The following is a 20,564-nucleotide window of genomic DNA, read 5'->3' on the forward strand; positions in this document are numbered from 1 at the left end:
AAAAAAAAAAAAAAAAAAAAAGGTCAAAAGCAGTTTTGAAAAGTGGATCAAACAGGGATGCAAATTATTTTCACGAGGTGAAGTTGAGTTTTTCTTTTTTTTTTAAACGAATGAACTTTATTTATTTTTTTTAATCTAAAATTTATTTTTGGTTGCATTGGGTCTTCGTTGCTGTGAGCGGGCTTTCTCTAGTTGCGGTGAGCGGGGGCTACTCTGCGTTGCGGTGTGCAGGCTTCTCATTGCGGTGGCTTCTCTTGCTGCGGAGCATGGGCTCTAGGTGCATGGGCTTCAGTAGTTGCAGCATGTGGGCTCAGTAGTTGTGGCACTTGGGCCCTAGGGCCCGCAGGCTTCAGTAATTGTGGCACATGGGCTTAACTGCTCCGTGGCATGTGGGTCTTCCCAACCAGGGATCGAACCGTGTCCCCTGCACTGGAAGGTGGATTCCTAACCACTGTGCCACCAGGGAAGTCCCCTGAGTTTTGCTTATACCTATCTGTTGTTTTTTTTCATCTTCATTCATTCATTCATTCATTCATTCAGCAACATTTGGGTGCCTGCTTTGTGCTACGTAAAAGACCAACAGAGGAGTGCTGTGAGATACCACAGCTCCCAGCTTTACCACTATCAGGACACACAGCCTCTCTCAGGTGTTGGTTCTCTTACTTATCTCCCCTATAAGCAGGAACTAGGTTTCTTTTTCCCACTGATGAAGAAAGCCTAGCACACAGCAGGCACTCAATAAATAGTTCCTGAATGAACAAATTCTCAGAAGGTAACATTCCCATTTTACAGATTAACAGTCTCAGAGCGGCTAAATAATTCCCCTAGGATAACACAGTTACTTAGTGAAAGTGCCAGGATTTACCCCAGGTCTGACTCTTCCCCCTGGAGCTCTGGAAGACAGACCTGTAACACTTCATTTCAGTCAAGCTAATTCGTGCCATAACACGAGGAAGTAAACTGCCACATTCCAGGAGTGGAGGTGAAGATGCCGCTCAGTCTGCCGGGAAAGGCAGGGAGGAGGAAGGGTCCAGAAAAGGAGTGTTGTTTGAGGACCTGGGTCTTGCTGAAGGATGAGTAGGAATAGGTTTGGGAGAGAAAGGAGGAAGCAGGACATTCTGAACAGAGGGTTCAGAACATGGAGGTACGAGAAACGTGGCATGCAGTGGGTATGGCTGACATGTGGGAGAGTGATGGAAGGTGAGACAAGAGGCCGTTGGCCAAGACCAGGTCACAGAGGGCCTTGCAGAGCAAGCTAAGGAGTCTGGACTGTGTCTTACGGATTTCAGGGAACCAATAAAAGGTCATTAAACAGGCAAGAGAAATGCAACTTCCCTGATGTAACTTACCTCTATTTGAACATGATTTATGTAACCCACTCCTGATGGGAGAATAAACCCAGTATCCTGAAGCAGGTGGAGGTGCACTGCGTTCCTTCCCATCCTGCCATGGTTTTCTAACAGGAGTTGAGGCTGCATACTTTAGGCCGACACCAGAGTCCTTGGTGGCCTGGGAACTGTGGCTGGAAACCTAAAATAAATGAGAGCAGAGCATACCATCTCTTAACAAATGAAAAGGCCGATGTGGAGAAATGTCGAAGTCTACAGCGAAGTTGAGAAAGAACTGTTTTTTTTTCATATATCGTAATTCTCATTTTTCACAGGCAGAAACGAGACGTGATTATGTGGTCATATAACCTGCATGGGTGTCAGCCTCCCGTCTCCCGTACTCATCTTTCCTGGTGGTTTCTCTTCTTTTGCCTAGTCCCTGATGGCCCAGCAACTAAGATCAAGGAAACAGGAGCTTTCAAGGCAAGCTGGGATATTAGTCTCCTGTTGTGCCAGAAGCTTGGAGTGGCTTTAGAGCTCTACTCTGTTACTCTCCCTCTCCTTTCAGTTGTAAGTCGACCCTCCAAACCCTCATCCAGCTCAGGCTTACAATGTTTTGCTCTAACCTATACTGCTTCCACCTGCAGCCCTGGCTGTGACACGGATGTCTGCTTCCCTTAGATTTCTGGGAGGAGGATTTCAGATTCTGCTTTTCGGGGTTCTGATTAAGTCTGAACGGCCCGGGGATCCTAGCGTGTGGGAGGTGCTTCTCCTGACTGCTGTTGTCAGCTGATTCTAGCAGGATGTTGCCCAGCCCCTCTGCTTTGGATAAGAACCCCTTACAGTCCTCTCCTTCCTTCCCACATTCAGGCTGCAAGCCCTGACATTCTGCTCCCTGAACACCCCTCAATCCATCTCTGCTCTAGCTCCACTGCTCTGGCTCTGGCTTCTTCCATCCTTCACCCGAACAAATTCAAACAGCCCCACGCAGAGTTCACCCACTACAAGTCTAGCCTCCACACTCTGCCTGATTATTCTTCCTAAACTACAGCTCTGATCATAGCACAATCAACTGCAGTTTCTCAAGGCCTACAATAATTAAGTGCAAGGGATTTTGAGGCCCTTTTTTTTAAAAAAAAAAAAAAGCATGACCCCAATCTACGTTTTCTGTTTCACCTTTCACTGTTCCCATCCAGCCCTCCAGCCCCACGAGGGGCTAAGCCAACTCTCCTCTTCCTCACAAGCTGTTCCCTCCCTCCTGAAAGCCCATCCTTTGAGGGGGTGCTAAGTGCTGACTTCAAGCCCCTGTCTGGGAAGGCTTCTTCCCTAAACATCCCCATGAGGTAAATCTTTAACATTTCTCTGCAATTGGGGCACGGAAGTCCAGTCTGGTGTCACATGCATATCACTGTTCCATAATTACATTGGTGTGCTTGTCTTCCCCACCAGCCCATGAGCTCTTTGAGAGCAGGGGCTATATGATACATCATGGTTCCCCACCAAAGCCTTGTACTTGACCTAGACCTCAGTAAGTACTGAATGAATGTGTTAAAAGGAAATGCAATCCAGGTGCCTATTTTTCTGTCTGAGACTCTATAATCCTACTGCCATTTTCAAAAGGCTCTCTGGGCTCAAGTCACTTAATCTACCCTTATAGGATCCTTGTTCAGGGACCCCACACATACCACCTAAGCATGAGTGGGCAACTGCCACATTGCTTGGGAATGCCCTATTTCCATCTCACACAGCACAAAGTACTTAAGAACCTCAATGCATGGCTTAGCCTAGATATGTTGTTCTTGAGACCTGATCACAGATTTAGGGAAGGCAACACCGTCACACTTGCTTAAAGAAAATTTAGTATATATTCCCAGCACCACAGACTTCCTACTTTTGATGATGATGGTGGTGGCATAAAGTACCAATAGCCTCGTCTTTTGAAAGGATCTGCCATGCTGCTGATGTAATCATTCTGATAAGAAACTTCACGTCGGAGTTCAGCAATTTCTTCCAAAACATTTTCAAAGCTTCCTTTGTTATCTGTAAAAGGAAAGCCATTCTGTGAAGTTGGGTATGAAATCATCTACTTCCTCTCTCTCTCAAAATACAAAAGTGATTCCACGAGAGCCAATGACTTTTATCAGTTCCTCAAAGCTGCCGTTCAGCCTGTCTTTTGGTAATAAATTTTTGTTGGCACTTAAAGAGGATAGACATATCCTACTGCTGTTCACTTATAAAGTGAGCCAGAGAAAGAACAGATTTGTAAACATTATTTCTTTTGAAAATACAAAAATAAACCTCTCTTTGTAATCAAGTCCCTTGATACTGTACTTACTTAAATTTAAAAAAGTGCTTTATTTATCAAGCTAATTATCACAGCTCTATAAATCGAGCATGGAATTGATCTGTAACAGTTAAATAAATTTGCTAAAGGTAAAAAACAAACACGATGATTTAATTTTAGAACTACAAAACCAGTACCAAAATCAAAGCCCAATACCTTACCAGCCCCGGTGAGGTCTAGTAAATTCCGCAGTCTTACGATCTCTTTCCTTTGTCTCTCCATGGTCTCATTCAGTTTTTCGATTTCTAGCACCTGTGAGTTTGCTCCTCTGGTGCCTACCTCTACTTTCTCCATCTCAGTTCGAAACTATTAAAAAATCACATATACAAAGTTGTCAATGAATATTCTTTCCCAGATGCATGTCTCCTTGCAGTAAGATTATAATTCTATAATTTTTTACTTATACTTTACTAATGAGGAACTGCATTACTCCTTACATTTAAACCATGCAATGCCTGGCACACAGCAGAGAATCAAGGACTGATTGACTATTGGCTGTACCTCAAAATTCTTTGAGATGTTGCCTACAGTAATTCAGTCTTTTAGGAACTGATAAGTACCCAATAAGGAGGCGGTCTCATGGGGGTACCAGCACTGACCTGCTCCTCTTTATCCCTGAGGAGATTCTGCAGGAGTTCGATCTCTGCTTCTGCTCGGGTGAGATCCCTGGCGGCTTGCGCTGCCTTTCTGCTGAACCTCTCTGCTTCCTGCAGCTCCTAAGGGGATGGAGGTGTGAGAAAGGCACCACTGCTATTGCAGGCTGCCCTCTTTCTTTCTTTCTTCCTTGGAATGAGTCCTCTGCTTTCATCAGATCGCCCGCCTGGCTACCCCATGCACCCGTAGTGCCAAGTCCCACCTTATCTGTGCTGTTCCTATGATTTGGCAGCTCACTCTGGCACTCTTTGGGGGCCAAGTGGGCAGGGTTCCGCATCAGGAAGAGCAAGGACTAACTGTTTCTTCTCTGTTCTACAGTCTTCCGTGACTGGTGTCTCTGAGGACCCCCATGGTTAGATTTTCCCTCCTATGACTTACTGTCTTAATCTCATAGCATTTGCATATTATAAAGACTATAAGAGACTTATCTCAGTCAGGAGTCAAAATAACCCTGTGAAGCGACATATTATCATCAGACTGCACACGATGACAAAAACAAAAAGTTGAGGTTCAGAAGGGTTATACAGCGAGCCTTGAAGACCTCTGTTCAGATGTGTATTGACAGGTGCCTCCCTAAGCAGAGACCCCTACGCTTTGAGATTAGGATAGTATGTTTCATTTGATGGCTCCTTTGGGACTCAATAGAGTACAGGACCCATGGTAGGGTTGTGACGGGGGAAATACAATCTTCAGGTCTGAAGAGGAACAGACAACTTTATGGTGGTTTATAAAAGAGCCAAAGTCTATAACAAGAGATCAATAATACAAGTTGCTATGTTTTTCGACAGGGGCAGCCCTGGTGGAAACTTGTTCTGTGCGTGGGGACTCACCTCTGCACGCTCCTGGTTAATTTTCATAACGGTTCCATGAAGGGACTTGAGCTGGTCTTTGGCAGTGGTGAGCTCAGCTGTGGCCAGCTTATCAGAGGCGGCCACAGCTTTCTTTAGTTTCTTCAGTTCTTTATCTAAACCAAGAAACTGTGCCTGAGATTTGGCATCTTCAAGTTTCTTCTAAAATAAAAGAAACACTAATTAAGGAGATGAATCATTTGGTAGCAGTGAATTAAGACATAAGCCCCATGAGGGCAGGGACTCTGTTCACACACCCCATGCCTAGAACCATACCTGGTACTCAGCAGGTGCTCCTGAGTGAATAAATAAATAACAACATCTCAAAGCTGTATGATAACTTAGAATGAAATCAGTATACTTAGTCAAGAATCTTCGTGATCATAAATCCATTCATTTGTTGTAGAAACATTTCTTGGCGCCATCACCAAGCAATGGGCCCGCCCCTTGTGATCGTGGAGTCAGGCACTGGGCATAGGGTGGTAAACAAAACAGACTTGGCTGCTGCCCTCAAGAAGCTTATGAGAGACATGTATTAAACAAACACTCAGACAAATGTGTAACTAACACTGTGATCACTGCTATCCAGGGACAGAACAAGGTACTATGTGAGAGGCCAGCAGGGGAGACCTAGATTGCTGGGGGGAGGGCTTTCAGGAAGAAGAACGGGGGAGGGGCATGGTCCAGAAGTAGGAATGGCCAGGAGGGAAGACAAAACTTGGGAAGTCTCAGGAACTGAAAGCAGCAGCACAGTAAGAAAAGGAGAGAGCTCAACAGAGGCGAATCATGCAAGGGCTCAGAGGCTGAAGAATTTTTGCCTTTATCCTAAAGACAACAGAAGCTGCTGGAGACAAGGGGAGATGGGGAGGGACTGACAAGAGCCTATTCACGTTTTTGGAAGAGCGTGTTGGCTGCTCTGTGGAGCAGGTCATGAGTGGAAGTGGGGGACTGTCAGGTGGCCACAGCAGTTGTCCAGAAGTGAGATGATGGCTGGATGAGGGTGGTGGCACTGGAGAAGGACAAAGTGCAAATATTCCAGAGAGATTTTGGAGGCAGACTCAATAATACTTGGGAACTGATGGGTTCTCAGTGAAGCACGAAGCAAGTCATTCACTGGGGCTGGGAGAAGGGAGAGGGTAGGTGTGAGACGTGAGAAGGTACGAAACAGTGCAGCAAGGGAATGAGCTTACCAGAGAAAAGGGTAATGCTGCCCATTTGAGGCTGGCAAACATTTATAGTGTTACTGCTATGCCTGGATGGGTGACTTTTTTCTTCAGGAATACTTAGCCATGGGTGCAGGGCTAAAGAAAGCAGATAGCTGCAGTTTTGTCATAGAAGATAGGAGAAAAGAGCAAGGGATCTGAGGATATTTGCAAAAAAGAGCGATAGTGGGAGACCATGGAATTTAAGTTGGACAAGGAAGAAAGTAAAGACAGGAAAGCCTAACACACAGAAAAGGTGGGGGTAATGCACTGGGATTATCAAGAAGGTTGAAAACCTGTCACCATGACTCAGCCCAATAGCATTTAAGCCCCACCTAACTGACTCTCAAGTCACTCCTTACATCCCAATTCTCTTGCTTCCATCTAGCATGGCACCCTTGTCTCGGGCTCTTGATTCGATGACATGCATCTAGGTCTCTCTAGGTCAGGTCCACCTCTGGACCAGCAATGCAGCCAGAGGTGACCGTGGATCACACCCCTCTCAGCTGCCCCATTGCTGGGTGCAGGACCCTGGCAGTGGGGACTCATACGTCTCTTTCCTAGTCTTGCCCACCTTCTTCTCTAACTCTTGGAGTTGGGACAGAATTCTCTCCTTCTCTTCATCAGCTTCCTGAAGTTGGAGATCTGTAAGGCCTTGGATTTCCTCCATACTTTTTAGATTTTCTTGTAAATAGTGAATTTCATTCTCTAACTGCTGAATTCTTGCTTTGTGTTGCCTCTTGTCAAAATTAATCTGTGAAGAAATCAAGTTTCAAAGATGATTTTTAAGCAAAATATGTTTTGAGCAAAATAAAAACCTTCTAGAGAATTATATTTCATTTTACTAAAGAGTAAAATGAAATGCTGTGCTAATGAGTTACTGGGGATGGCTTTATCACAACTGTCCTCTAGGATCCATTTTAATGTTTGCCTGATCATTAAAATAATTACATCAAAAACTCAGATTCTGGCACTATACTACACTCTAGCGATGTTGTTATTATCCACTTGCACGTTAAGAAACATCTCTCACTTGCTTCCAAAACAAGGAAAACACAGTGTCACAAAGAAGCGTGACTTTGACATCAGTAACCACATTTAGAGTTGAATTTTAGTCACACCTAGTTTGACTTATTAGGAGTGAAACTAACAACAATTACACTGTATTTTAAAAAATTATACCTTTATTAATTATACCTTAATAAAGGTATACCTTATAAAGGTATACCTTTATTTAGGTATAATCTACATAACAGACACTCTTTTCTTTCTTTTTTCTTTTTTTTTTTGGCTGTGCCACACGGCTTGTGGGATCTTAGTTCCCCATCAGGGATTGAACCCTGGCCCTGGGCAGTGAAAGCAAGAAATCTTAACCACTGGACCACCCAGGAATTCCCTACATTGTATTTACATGAGAAAGGAAGCACTGTAATTTGCTGAAAAATATGAATGTTTTCTAAACACTTCCCTCTAGCTGCCTCTTGCCCTTCTCTTACTCTTGCTTCAAGGGCTCTCTCACAGGCCTGCCTGAACTCTTCTTGTCCGCTGGCCAGCTTCTCCTGATGCAGAGCCACTTCTTCTTGGAGTTTTCTCTCTCTCACTTGAGCTTCCTCTTTTTCCCACTGGGAACGTGTAAGGATTTCACTGAACTGTTTCTGCAAATCAGCGAGACTTTTCCCTAAGACATCGGAAGGACTATGGATTCTGGTAAGGGAGGGAAAAAAAAATGGTATAAGTGTGACATTTTATTTTTGATGCTGGATGCTGGGTGCAAACATGCCGGTAACATTAGTGCAGAAGTAAAAAGAGTTGTGAGGAATGGGACTGGTGTCAATCCGTAGCAAATTACTGTGCACCTCCTGAGTGCAAATCATTGTTTTATTAAATGACTGTTGCCACTCTGAAAGCACAGGCTCCTGTCAGGCTAACAATGTGTGTTCAAAGAATAAATGTCCATTTCATATATTCAAATTAGCCTCAGTTTTCTTTTGATATTTGTTTTCTATTTAAAATGCATAATGTGACTCTATTTCCTGACCATCTGCAGAAAACTTTCAAGAACAAGTTACTCGTAAAGCCTTTGTGTTTTTTAAATTAAATAATACCAAAAAGTATAAAAGATTAAAAAAATCAGTGACAGGCAACTTGAATTAAGCAACCTGTGTCTCAATCATGGTAATATGATAAGGGAAAAGGGAAACCTTACAAAAGAACTCATCCATTAACAGTAGTTGGAAAGGTGATTTCATCATTGAACCCCACATTCACAACTCAGCCCACTCTCTACCTGGAGGTCTTGATTTTCCATTACCTCATCTCCCCAGCTCCTGATTTCAGTTTTCTCCTTAGCTCATCTACACGAGTTGCCACTTCTTCTGGACGAATCAAACCATCAACTACATGGTTAAGGTGATTCTGGAAATCTTTAAGTTGCTGTTTTAACAGGTTATTGTCATCCTGTGGAGGGGGTAAAATGGAGAGGGGTAAAAATTACCAAAACAAAATAAAAAACACACCCAAATACACACACACAGCCCATATTATTTACCATATAACAGTTCCAGTCAACTCCGTTTACCAGTTTTTTTAAAAACCCTTTGCACTATGGCCAACAATACCTGAATCTATTGATTAATCCGAAGTCACAAAAGACACAAACAGGCATTATGATGTGTCCTGATGTGATGCAAAAAAGAAGTACGTATGAACACTACCTAAGACTGTCTTCTTGCCAAAGAGTAAATAACTTGAACCTAAATAAGCCTCCATATGTGACATAAGAACATGTTAATCAATGCCATGGGGATGCAACCACCAAAATCTAGACTATGGGAAACTCTACAGGACAAAGACCTGGTTTTCTTTAGTATGTAACAAAGAGAAAAAAAAGAGCAAAACTATAGATTACAGGAGACAAGAGTCAAGTCATCCAAATGCCACGTGTGCACATTATTTGGATTCTGATTCCAACATAACACTTCTAAAAAATTTATAATTTGAACATTTTGTATACTTAAGGTATTTGACAATATTAGGGAGCTATTGTAATTTTTTTTTTTTTTTTTTTTTGCGGTACGCGGGCCTCTCACTGCTGTGGCCTCTCCCGTTGTGGAGCACAGGCTCCGGATGCACAGGCTCAGTGGCCATGGCTCACGGACCCAGCCGCTCCACGGCATGTGGGATCTTCCCGGACCGGGGCAGGAACCCGTGTCCCCTCCATCGGCAGGCGGACTCTCAGCCACTGAGCCACCAGGGAAGCCTGGGAGTTATTGTAATTTTAAGGTGTAACGATAGTATCCGTGTTTATGCCTCTTTTTTTTTTGGCCGTGCTGCATGGCTTGTGGGCTCACAGTTCCCTGACCAGAGATTGAAGCCGGGCCATAGCAGTGAAAGCTCGGAATCCTAATAACCACTAGGCCACCAGGGAACTACCCTGTGCTTCTTTTTTAAAGCCTTATTTTTTAGAGATACATACAATAGTACAGTATTTACAGATAAAATCAGATGTTTTGGATTTACTTCAAAATAATTCAGTGTGTGAACAAGTGTGAGGCATGAGGTGTGGAGGGTATTATAGATGAAATAAGACTGGCCATGTGTTACAGATGAAGTAAGATAGTCCATGTGTTGAAACTGTTGAAGATGAGTGATATATACATAAGGATTCATTTTAGTATTCTATTTATGTATATGCTTGAGAATATATATAATTCAAACTTAGAAAAAACAAAAACAAAAAACACCTTCCCATAATACTCAGCTTTATTTGCCAATCAACTGAAAAATGCAACATCTAATACTGAAGTTCTCTAATAGCTTACAATTCTCTGTGGGAGTATTTGTTATATGCTAGGATATTTTCACTAAGAAACTAATGAACATAACTAGACCCCAGAATTAAATCCAGACAGTACCTCTTTCAAGTAAAAAGAAACTGCTAAAATTTCTCTAAATTGTACAGAAAAATAGTTCTATATCCTAAGCTATTGACTATATTCCCCTGAATACCTATATTCTACTTAAGTGATTTTCTTCAAACTTGGTATAACATTGGGTTTTTTGTTTTTTGGGTTTTTTTTTTTAACACTGTTAACTAAATTGGAGAATGAGCATTGCAATGAACGTGCCTGTCCACCCACATTTGCACTACTTTCTAATCCTGGCCACAGGTGATCTGACCCAAGGACAGCCAATCCACTGACTAGCCAGAAAACAAGTTCTCTCCCTCTCCAAAATGTGAACCAAGATCCAGTCCAGCAAGTCTGTATGAGAGCTAGACCTGTAAAGTTATGCGAGCCTGGGGCTGGGGTTGATGCTGGGCCAAAATGCAATACCCGGGGAGACAGAGAAGGAGAAATGAGAGCCGCACAGGCCCTGGAAGGTTAACAGAGCAGCTCTGGTCACCAGCAAGCTGCCTGTCTCCTTCCTTGAGCTAGTATTAGTAGGTTTTGGTTCACTGCAACTAAATGATTTCTGACAAAGATAAATGTAGAGTGAGTTTAACTTGTACTCTGCATCAGGAGGTCAGTAGGCCAAGTAACCAAAGGACCTAGGTCCAACTAAGGGAGTCTTACAGCATGGACCAGCATTCTGGAAAGCTGACCTCAATTTCTACCTTGGAGAGAGACCCCTGAAGTCCTTTTCTTTAATAGATGTGTACTGAAGTATTTATGGTTGAAATAAAGTTGTATGAGATTTTCTTTAAAATATTCCAGCAAAAAAAAAATGTGGATTAACTGAAATAAGAACAGCAGAATGTTGACAATTGTTTAAGCTGAGTAAATGAAAGGGCATAAGGCTATCTTCTCTCTGATTTTGTGATTATTTGAAAATTTCCAAGGTAAAAATAAAAAATAATAATCCAGTGAACACCCAATACATACACACAACACACACAAGAATGGAAAACATGTATATCTTTTATGATATTTACTTCAGAAGCTAAAATGATAGCAGTAAAAATTAAATTCTAGGTAACTAGATTTTCTTTTTTTTTTTTTTGTGGTACACGGGCCTCTCACTGCTGTGGCCTCCCCCGTTGCGGAGCACAGGCTCCGGACGTGCAGGCTCAGCAGCCATGGCTCACGGGCCCAGCCGCTCCGCGGCATGCGGGATCCTCCTGGACCAGGGCACGAACCCGTGTTCCCTGCACCAGCAGGCGGACTCTCAACCACTGCACCACCAGGGAAACCCTAACTAGATTTTCTTAAACTTTGAGAAAAAAAATATTCAAGGCATTGGAAGAAGAGAGAGAGAATTTGGGTGAGTTTAGTCTTATTTGTCACAAACCCCCTTAGATGAATTTTTGGAGCCTTCCCCCAAACCACAATAACTCTGCCCCTTGATTTCTGGTGAAGTATAACAGCTGCCACCTCGGTCAGCTAAGTGACCCCTGACCTCACAGATCTGGAAACCTATGTGTTGATCCAGGTACTTGTTTGTTCAGACATGTGTCCTCTTTGAGAGCGTTTAATTACCTGGAAAATCCTGTCCACTTGCTTCTTGGGCAGTTTGTTGGGCAGATTATTGTGACAATAGCTATAAAAATAGTCTGCCAAAGAAAACTCTCGTAAATGTAAAATGACTGCATTTTTAATGACATTCCTTCTGAGAAGGAGACTGAAAACTTTACAATTAAGAAGTTCTAGTTAAATTCCTGGATAATTACAAAGATATTTCAGTGGAAGAAGAATGCATCAATCTTATAATTTTAGCTCAGTCTGGTAACAAAGCCGCTTCTAGCAGAAATGCAAGGTACTGCTGTCCCCCGAGTTTACCTAGTGTTCTCTGTTTCCTATCGACACTGCCTCTATCTCTTAGCACCATAATAACAACACAAAGGATATGCATATTAATAATCTTAAAATGATCGCAACAGAGGCTATGGTACTATCCCATCCAGAATTTCTTTTTTCTAATAACTCAAGTAGCTTACTACATATATGAGCAGGTTGTGAAGTATCTGACATAAAGATGGCAACATCTTTGGGTGTCCCATATAAGAATGTATTGGGAGCCAATAAGTCTCTACCTGCAGCTGTTTAAGTTGGGTGCGGAGCTCACTATTTTCTTGTTCCTTTTCTTCTGAGAGCTGGGCTTTTCCGAGTGCATTCTTGAGGGCTTGCTTTTCTTTCTCAAGTTCTGTTTGAACAGCTGATTGTTCTAACTATTGCCATAGGAAGCGATGATACAAAAAAAGTAAAATAGCAATAATTTATGATCTAATAAGGCATAAATCAATTTACATACACATGCAATCCCTTGGGAGCTTTGGTTTTATAACGACTCAGTTTTACATTTGTACCCCCAAGTTTAAAAGCCCAAGGTAAGCTTTTCACACGCCTCCTTAAACTATTAATACATAAGGAAGAGCAAGCATCAGAATCAGCTCAGCCCAGGTACGCCAATTCAGAATCTCCAGGAGTGAGCCTAAATACCTACCTTTAAAAGCTCTGTGAGTGATTCAACAGTTACTGCTCTCTTTCCCCTTAGACCAATATTTCTCACACTGTGGTCCTCAAATACCTGCATCAAAATCACTTGCTGCACCTGTTAAAAATACAGATGCCTGGACTCCCTCTCAGACTTGATGGGCCAGAATTTCTAGGCAAGGCCCAGGAATCTGCATTTAACAGGCATCACAAGTGATTTCCTATAACTAAAGGGTCCCAATCATAGATCTGTAAATCAGAGAGAGAAGATCTGTTATGCTCCACAATCTCGATGTGTGGTTTGAAGACCAATCCTGGTAGTCCTGATGCAAGGAAAGGAATGTCCCTTTCAATACTATATGAATTTGTGAAAAGGCCAGGCTGCTGTAATATTTTTGTCAAGACTTATAAGAAAAAAAAAAAAAGGACAATGGAAGTACAAAAGACAATGGATTTTAAGCCAGTAAGGGCTGGCTTAAAAACTTTTGAAAGAAGAAAATTTATTTCAAAGGAGATGCTAACCAGAAATTGTATTTACTATTATTTTAAAATATGTATTTACTGTTATTTTAATTGTTTCCGTCCCAACCTCTTGTTTTCCACACTCTGATCAGGTCAACTACAGTTTTATAAAACTTGGTACTCTTAAGAAATATAACACTGACAACTGGCAAATGGTCATTTGATATCATTTGGTATCTAATGTAAAGGACCACAAAGTAATATAATTACTACAATAAGCCTATTTTTATATCCTTTTCTAATCATATGAATGCCATTTTACATGAATTCCTGGGATTCAAACTATCTTATTTTTTAAAATAATTAATTAATTTTAAATTATAGTTGATTTACAATGTTTCAGTATACAGCAAAGTGATTCAGTTACATAAATATATATCTATTCTTTTTCAGATTCTTTTCCATTATAGGTTATTATCAATACAAGATATTGCATACAGTTCCCTGTGCTATATAGTAGGTCCTTGTTGTTTCCCTATTTTATATACAGTAGTGTGTATATGTTAATCCCAAATTCCCAATTTATCTCTCCTCCCCCCTTTCCCCTTTGGTAACCACAAATTTGTTTTCTATGTCTGTGAGTCTATTTCTGTTTTGTAAATAAGTTCATTTGTATCATTTTTTTAGATTCCACATATAAGTGATATCATATGATATTTGTCTTTCTCTGTCTGACTTACCTCACTTAGTATGATAATCTCTGGGCCCATCTAGGTTGCTGCAAATGGCATTATTTCTTTTTTTTTTTACAGCTGAGTAATATTCCATTGTATATAAATACCACATCTTCTTTATCCATACATATGTCGATGGACATTTAGGTTGCTCCCATGTCTTGGCTATTGTAAATAGTGCTGCTATGAACATTGAGGTCCATGTATCTTTTCAAATTAGTTTTCATCTTTTCCAGATATATGCCCAGGAGTGGGACTGCTGGATGATACAGTAACTCTATTTTTAGTTTTTTAAGGAACCTCCACTTCTCCATAGTGGCTGCACGAATTTACATTCCCCTAACAGTGTAGGAGGGTTTCCTTTCCTCCACACCCTCTCCAGCATTTATTATTTGTAGATGATGGCCATTCTGACCAGTGTGAAGTGGTACCTCATTGTAGTTTTGATTTGCATTTCTCTAATAATTAGCGATGTTGAGCATCTTTTCATGTGCCTGTTTCAAACTATCTTATTTTATTTAACTATCATCCAGTTAGAACCTATTGACCCTCCTCATGTGCCAGGCACTGAAACAGGCATCTACAATCTGGGCATTCACTGTGCTCTGAGTCTAGCAGGAGAGACAGACAATCTAAACATGATTTCATACACAAGCTAAAATGCTTTGACTGAGCACAGGTTAAAAGAAAATCAAAGTAGAGTCCTGAATCCAGATTTTCAGTAGGCATAACAGAAGGTGAGGGTGGGCTTCCTGGAGGAAGATGCAACCCATTTGGCTAATAGCTAAACAAAACTGTATTTTAATGTGATCAAGAATATATTATAACTGGCCTCTGTCTTCCTCTCTGCCCTTATCTCTCACTCTCATTCCCTACTCCTCTTCTCGCTCCTGGCATACTGGAGGCATACTTTCAGCACTTGAAATGCATTAAGCTCTCTCTCCTTGCCTCTCTGCCTAGAACACATCCCTTACCTCTACCTTCTCACCTCTGCTCCCTCTGCACAGCCAAATCCTAGTTCCCCTTGAAGTCTTGGCTGAAACACCATTTCCATAGGGCAGTCTTCCCTGACCACCACTGCCCTAGCACAGAACCCTATCGTTTTCTTTGTCCGACACCTGTTTTACCTACCAGACTGTCAGCTTCACAATGACATAACCATGTGTGTGCTATTCCCTACAGCATCCATGGCACCTGGCCCTTAATGGCCAATCGATAAGTATTTATTGGATGAATAACTATTTCACTAATTTGCAAGTATAATTAAACTAGTGGGTATTTCATCCAACCAGAATAGGAAGTAGCAAAGTAAAATTTAATATCAACTTAAAAGAGGTCTCTTAAAGCTGTTTTGAGAAAGAACAACTAGAATTTATTGATTAGCAACTGCTAGGTGCTTTCAGGCCCATTGTCTCACTTACCCTCACCATAACCCGCTTTACAGAAGATGAGGCATTTGTCAGAGGCTCAGAGCCATGAAGTGACTTGCCCATGTTCACACAGGGGTCATATTTAAGCTCAGAATGTCTGACTCCAAAAATGTGCTCTTCCCATCACTCCACATACATTATATTAAAAAGTGTTTAATCTTCGATTAAATTAAAGGAAAGCTGTTATGTTAAGGCCCAGCCTACTTGGTTTCTAGATGGCTTTGTGCTCTTACTTACCTGGCTGAGCCTTGTTAGTTTTTCCAACTCTTCTTTGAGCTGGTTGGCTTCGGCATCCTTTATTTTTAGCTGAGCCTCTAGCTCAGCCTCGTAAGCACTGAGGTCTCCTTGGGTCTGCTGCAGGGATGCATTCACCTCATGCTGCTCCTGAAGGGCGCTTTCTAGCTCTGCAAGCTCCTGCAAGGATTCAGTGTTTTAAGTACAGAGCCCTCAGTGTGCTGCTTAAGCATCTGCAAGTCATTATAAGTAACTTGAGCACTTAAAGCAAATGCTGGCCAGCCAGTGCTGGCCAGGCACAGAGTACTCAATGGCAATACGATGAAGCTGCAGGCTGTGTGAATCCAGGCTGGAAAACAAAAACACTGACTAAATGTAATCAGAAAAATCAGTAAGCTACAACATGTTTTCCAAAGTAACCAGTTGTGTGATACTTTAAACGAGTCTTATGTATTCATAAGAAGAAAAAATGAGAGGAGGATAAAATTTAAGGCCTATTTTCCTTCAGACACTGGAATAAATGTTTTCACGTTCATTATTTAATTACATCCTCACAGTAACTGTGTAAGGCAAGGTATTATCCCCGTTTTATAGATGAGGAAATGGAGAATGAAGATCTAAGTAAACAGCACAGAGCTGTGCAGCTAAAAAAAGGACAGGGTCAGAATATGAACTGAGATTTCTGACCCAAAAGCCCACACTCTCCCTATTAAACCATAGTATGTTCACTTACCAGAAGAAGAAAACGGGACTAGCACTCTCTAATATTAAGGATGATAGAGAAACAAGTGTTAACAAGAATATAAGTACCTATTGATTAGCATACCACAGTTCTGATTCATTTTAGCCTGTCTATTTATTTTTTTATGATTAAACATTATAGCTTTCATCTGTTTATTTGGAATCTTGAAGAATTAAACTATTCTGATTAAAGAGGAGAATCCTGTGATAAGGACTTCTATAGAAGAGTTTCTCAGTAAGTGATCAAAAGACCACCTGGCATCTGAATCATATGGGTTGCTTGTCCAAAATGCAGATGCTACATATAACCAACAGAGGATTAATATCCAGAATATATAAAAGGTTCCTACAAATCATTAAGAAAAAGACAGACAATCCAATAGAAAAAATGGGCAAAGAATATGAATAGGGATTTCACTGAAGAGAAAAAGTGAATGGCAAATAAACAGATGAAAAGTACTTAACCTCTCCAGTAATCAAGTGAGAATGCAGTTAAAACAAGACACAATTTTGCACAGAGCATAGAGAAACAAGTTAAACAAACCATGAGGAAACAATCAGATAAATCCAGAACATGGGACACTCTACAGAACTACCAGCTGGATTCTACACACACACACACACACACACACACACACATGCCATGAAAGACATTCTTGGCACATTGGGAAAATGTGAATATGGCTCAGATATTAGATGATATTAGGGAATTGCTGTTAATTTTCCTAGGTATAATAATGGTATTGCACTGATGTAGGAAAATGTCCTCATTTTTAAGAGATATGTACTGAAGGGATGATGTCATAACATCTGCAATTTTCAAACGACCCAGCAAAAAAAACAGATATAGAAAAATATTTGTTGAATCTAAGAGAGCACATAGATGCTCAATGAATTATTCTTTCAACTTTCCTGTAAATGTAAAAATTTTCATAATAAAAAGACATCATTTCAAACTCAGCACATTGGCAAACACTAAGTCTGACAAAATGTTAAATTTCCTGAATTTGATCTTTATTCTGTGTTTATCTTAGAAAATGTCCTTGTTCTTAGGAAACACACTGAAATATTTAGAAGCTAAAGAGCATGATGTCTACCGCTAATTCTAAAATGATTAGTAAAAATTTTTTATAACAATGTATATAAAATCATGTAAAATTATATATGAGAGAGAGAGAAAGCAAATGTGGCAAAATATTAATTGGTGACTCTGAATGGAGGGTATAGTGAGCTATTCTTGCAACTCTCCTGTAAGCTTGAAATTATTTCAAAATTAAGGCTTACAAAATAAAAGTTAGATAACATTGAGGTGATGTCAAGGATGTGGTGTAATGGTAGCCCTTCACACTGCTGCTGGGGGAAGAGAAATTCACAAAATCACTATGGACAGTAATTTGACAATATCTAGTGAAGCTGAGAAGGCACGTACACTCTGACTCACAGTTCCACTGTGAACACAGTCCCCATGCTCAGGATGTGTGTAAGAATGTCACTCTCAATATTGTAATAGCAAAAGAATGGAAACCACCTCAATATCCCCCAAGAGGAGAATGAATAAGCAATAAATTTGTGGTAGGCACATACAATGGGATGCTATATACATCAATAAAAATAGAGTTACATGTATCAACTTGCATAATTCTCAAAAACATAAACATGAAGAAAGGAAGTAGCCAAAGAATACACTACGTACTTTTTATATAAATCCTAAAGTTATGCAAAATTATAATACGTATTGTTTATAGATGGATACACATATAATAAAAGAAGAGAGATAGAGGAAAATAATAACCATATTCAGGATTTTGCTCCCTCTGGGAGGGGTACACAGAGGGTTTCAAATATATCTGTATGTCTTAGTTTTTAAGCTGTGAGTACATAGTATTAAATATTTTTGATACTCTTATATGTCTGATACATTTCATAACATTAAAACAAATTAATTCAAATTTCCAAAGCCAGCCCTACTGAGGATGAGGTTTGGGAATCTGGGTTCTCCTGCAATGTAAAGTTTACCAAACAACTAAAACAGAGCAAGTGAAATCTCCAAATGAATGTCAACAAATCAAGCATGGAAAGGTATAATTTACAATACTGTGTCTGTTTTGTTATCTGTAAAATAATATTACAATTATGAAGTAACAGCAACAAGAATAAGAAAAATTATGTTATGCTTAATTTTGCTACACAAATAACAAAATATGAACATCTAATACAGTATTTGTAATAGCTATAGTTTCTTATTCTTTAGAGTTATTTGATCACAATACTTTTCAGGGATAGAAATTCAGCTAAAATAATCTTCCTTTTCTTAGTAAGGGAAAAATAACGTTTCCAAGTGTATCACAACTAAAGGGAAAAAAACCCCAAAACACTAAAGAGCCCCTAACACTTTTGTCACTTACAATTGCACTGTTGCTAACTTCCTTAACTAACTTAACTTGGACATCATCTACTTCTGAAGGTAAGGAAAATAGACAAGAAGAAACAAATCATACCTTCCTCATATTTTCTGCATCTAAGGCAACTATTTCCAGTTGGTCCCTTTCCTGCTTGACCTCAGTCAATCTCTGCAGCAATGTCTCTTTCTCATCCTGTAGCCTTCTGCACTCATTCTGGGCCTGAGTAGCCTGGCCTTTGACAGTCCCCAGGTATTCTTGCAACCCACTGATGACACCTTCTAAGTCCTTCTTCAGGGCTTCATTTGCTGCTATCTGGCCTAAGCAAGACGAAGAAAGGGAAGGCAATAATATATATAAGAAAATGCTTTCAAGATACATAATTACTGCATTTAGTCTCCTTAGCTATTGTTACTAGCTAAGAATGAAATTATAAGCTTCCAATTATTTCCTACTATCTTAGTTTTCATTTTCAGGATATAGTAATAGCTTTCCCCCCCATTATCCATGGTACAGGAGTATTAAGCAGGTACACAATAAAAATAGTATATTCATTGGCATTGCTTATGAAATGCTTAATACATGCTAAAAAAAGTTTAAAGTAGTGATTTCCAAATAAAATAATGAAAAATGTGCAACAAAACAGTTCTTGCTGCTAGACACACAAAACAAAACCAAGTAAAATCCCAGACTAGCAGCATTAACCTGTAACCTGAAGACTTAAAAAAACAAACAAACCATATATTGGGTACTTACTATGTCCAGGCACTTTATGAACACTATTTCATTTAATCTTCCCCCAAACTAATGATCGTGACAGAAATAATTTGTCCCAGGTGACACAGCTGATAATGGCAAAACAAGGACTGGGGACTTTTTACCACAAGCCAAGGCTCTCACCACTACAGTCTATTATCTTCCTCTTCCACTATTATGGCAATGTCACATTTTTTTAAAATAATTTTTTTAAATGGGTGGAAGATCTATTTTTATTATTTATTTATTTATTTACTAAAATTTTTTTCTTTTTTGGCCACACTGTGCAGCTTGTGGGATCTTAGTTCCCCAATCAGGGATTGAACCTGGGTCCATGGCAGTAAAAGCAAAAGAGTCCTAACCACAGAACCACCCGGGAATTCCCAGCAATGTCACAATTGAAATTTGCACTGCAAAAATAGATCCTAAAATTCTTTCTACAGTCTCCTTATAACCAGACACCGAATGCCTGATATCAACGGACTCTTCGCTCCTGAAAAGATTTTAGGACTTAGAAGAAGACAATCACATGCCAGAGTTTATCATGATAATGTATGGACTTCTTGCCATAGTGACCTGACTCACTAGGACATCAACCCAAGAAAACTAAAATAAAAATTTTAAATTTTATTAAACATTTTTGAGTACTCTGCAAATATTTCCCTATCAAATACTAGTACTAACAGCTGAAGCATATTCAGCTAATATCTTGATTAATGCCTGTTATTTGTCTTTTATTAACACTGAATCTGATTTACCTTAAATCATACTTAAATTCTCACCTTCAGTAAGCTGTTGTTCAAGGTCCTTAATCTCTTCAGTTTCTTTAGCAATTCTAGAAAGTATCTCATCCAAACGGCTTTCAAGTTGTTTGTACTGCTTGTTCATAATGTCAAGCTGTTGTTCTTTACCCCTTTTCTGAGCCTTCATATGGCACTGAATTGAAAAAAAAAATTAAAAGCCCAAATTCTTTACACTCTTATAAAAATAATAATCCTTAA

The 20,564-nt window shown here is 40.1% G+C and overlaps 1 protein-coding gene across 5 annotated transcripts in view; it reads right to left on the bottom strand.

Annotated features, from left to right (window-relative positions):
• Window positions 1–20,564, bottom strand: part of CNTRL (centriolin) — an 84,886-nt gene that overhangs the window by 26,493 nt on the left and 37,829 nt on the right. For all 5 annotated transcript variants that reach the window (XM_081237397.1, XM_081237398.1, XM_081237399.1 and 2 more), the window contains 12 exons: window positions 20,346–20,499; window positions 18,907–19,127; window positions 15,671–15,847; window positions 12,408–12,542; window positions 8,688–8,833; window positions 7,873–8,080; window positions 6,951–7,130; window positions 5,157–5,336; window positions 4,272–4,388; window positions 3,834–3,978; window positions 3,220–3,368; window positions 1,350–1,530 (listed from right to left, as the gene is read on the bottom strand). In XM_081237397.1, the coding sequence (XP_081093523.1) occupies window positions 1,350–1,530; window positions 3,220–3,368; window positions 3,834–3,978; window positions 4,272–4,388; window positions 5,157–5,336; window positions 6,951–7,130; window positions 7,873–8,080; window positions 8,688–8,833; window positions 12,408–12,542; window positions 15,671–15,847; window positions 18,907–19,127; window positions 20,346–20,499 (1,993 nt within the window). The remainder of the gene's footprint in view (window positions 1–1,349; window positions 1,531–3,219; window positions 3,369–3,833; window positions 3,979–4,271; window positions 4,389–5,156; window positions 5,337–6,950; window positions 7,131–7,872; window positions 8,081–8,687; window positions 8,834–12,407; window positions 12,543–15,670; window positions 15,848–18,906; window positions 19,128–20,345; window positions 20,500–20,564) is intronic.

This window comes from Mesoplodon bidens (assembly GCF_964165515.1).
Source record: "Mesoplodon bidens genome assembly, chromosome: 6".
NCBI lineage: Eukaryota > Metazoa > Chordata > Mammalia > Artiodactyla > Ziphiidae > Mesoplodon > Mesoplodon bidens.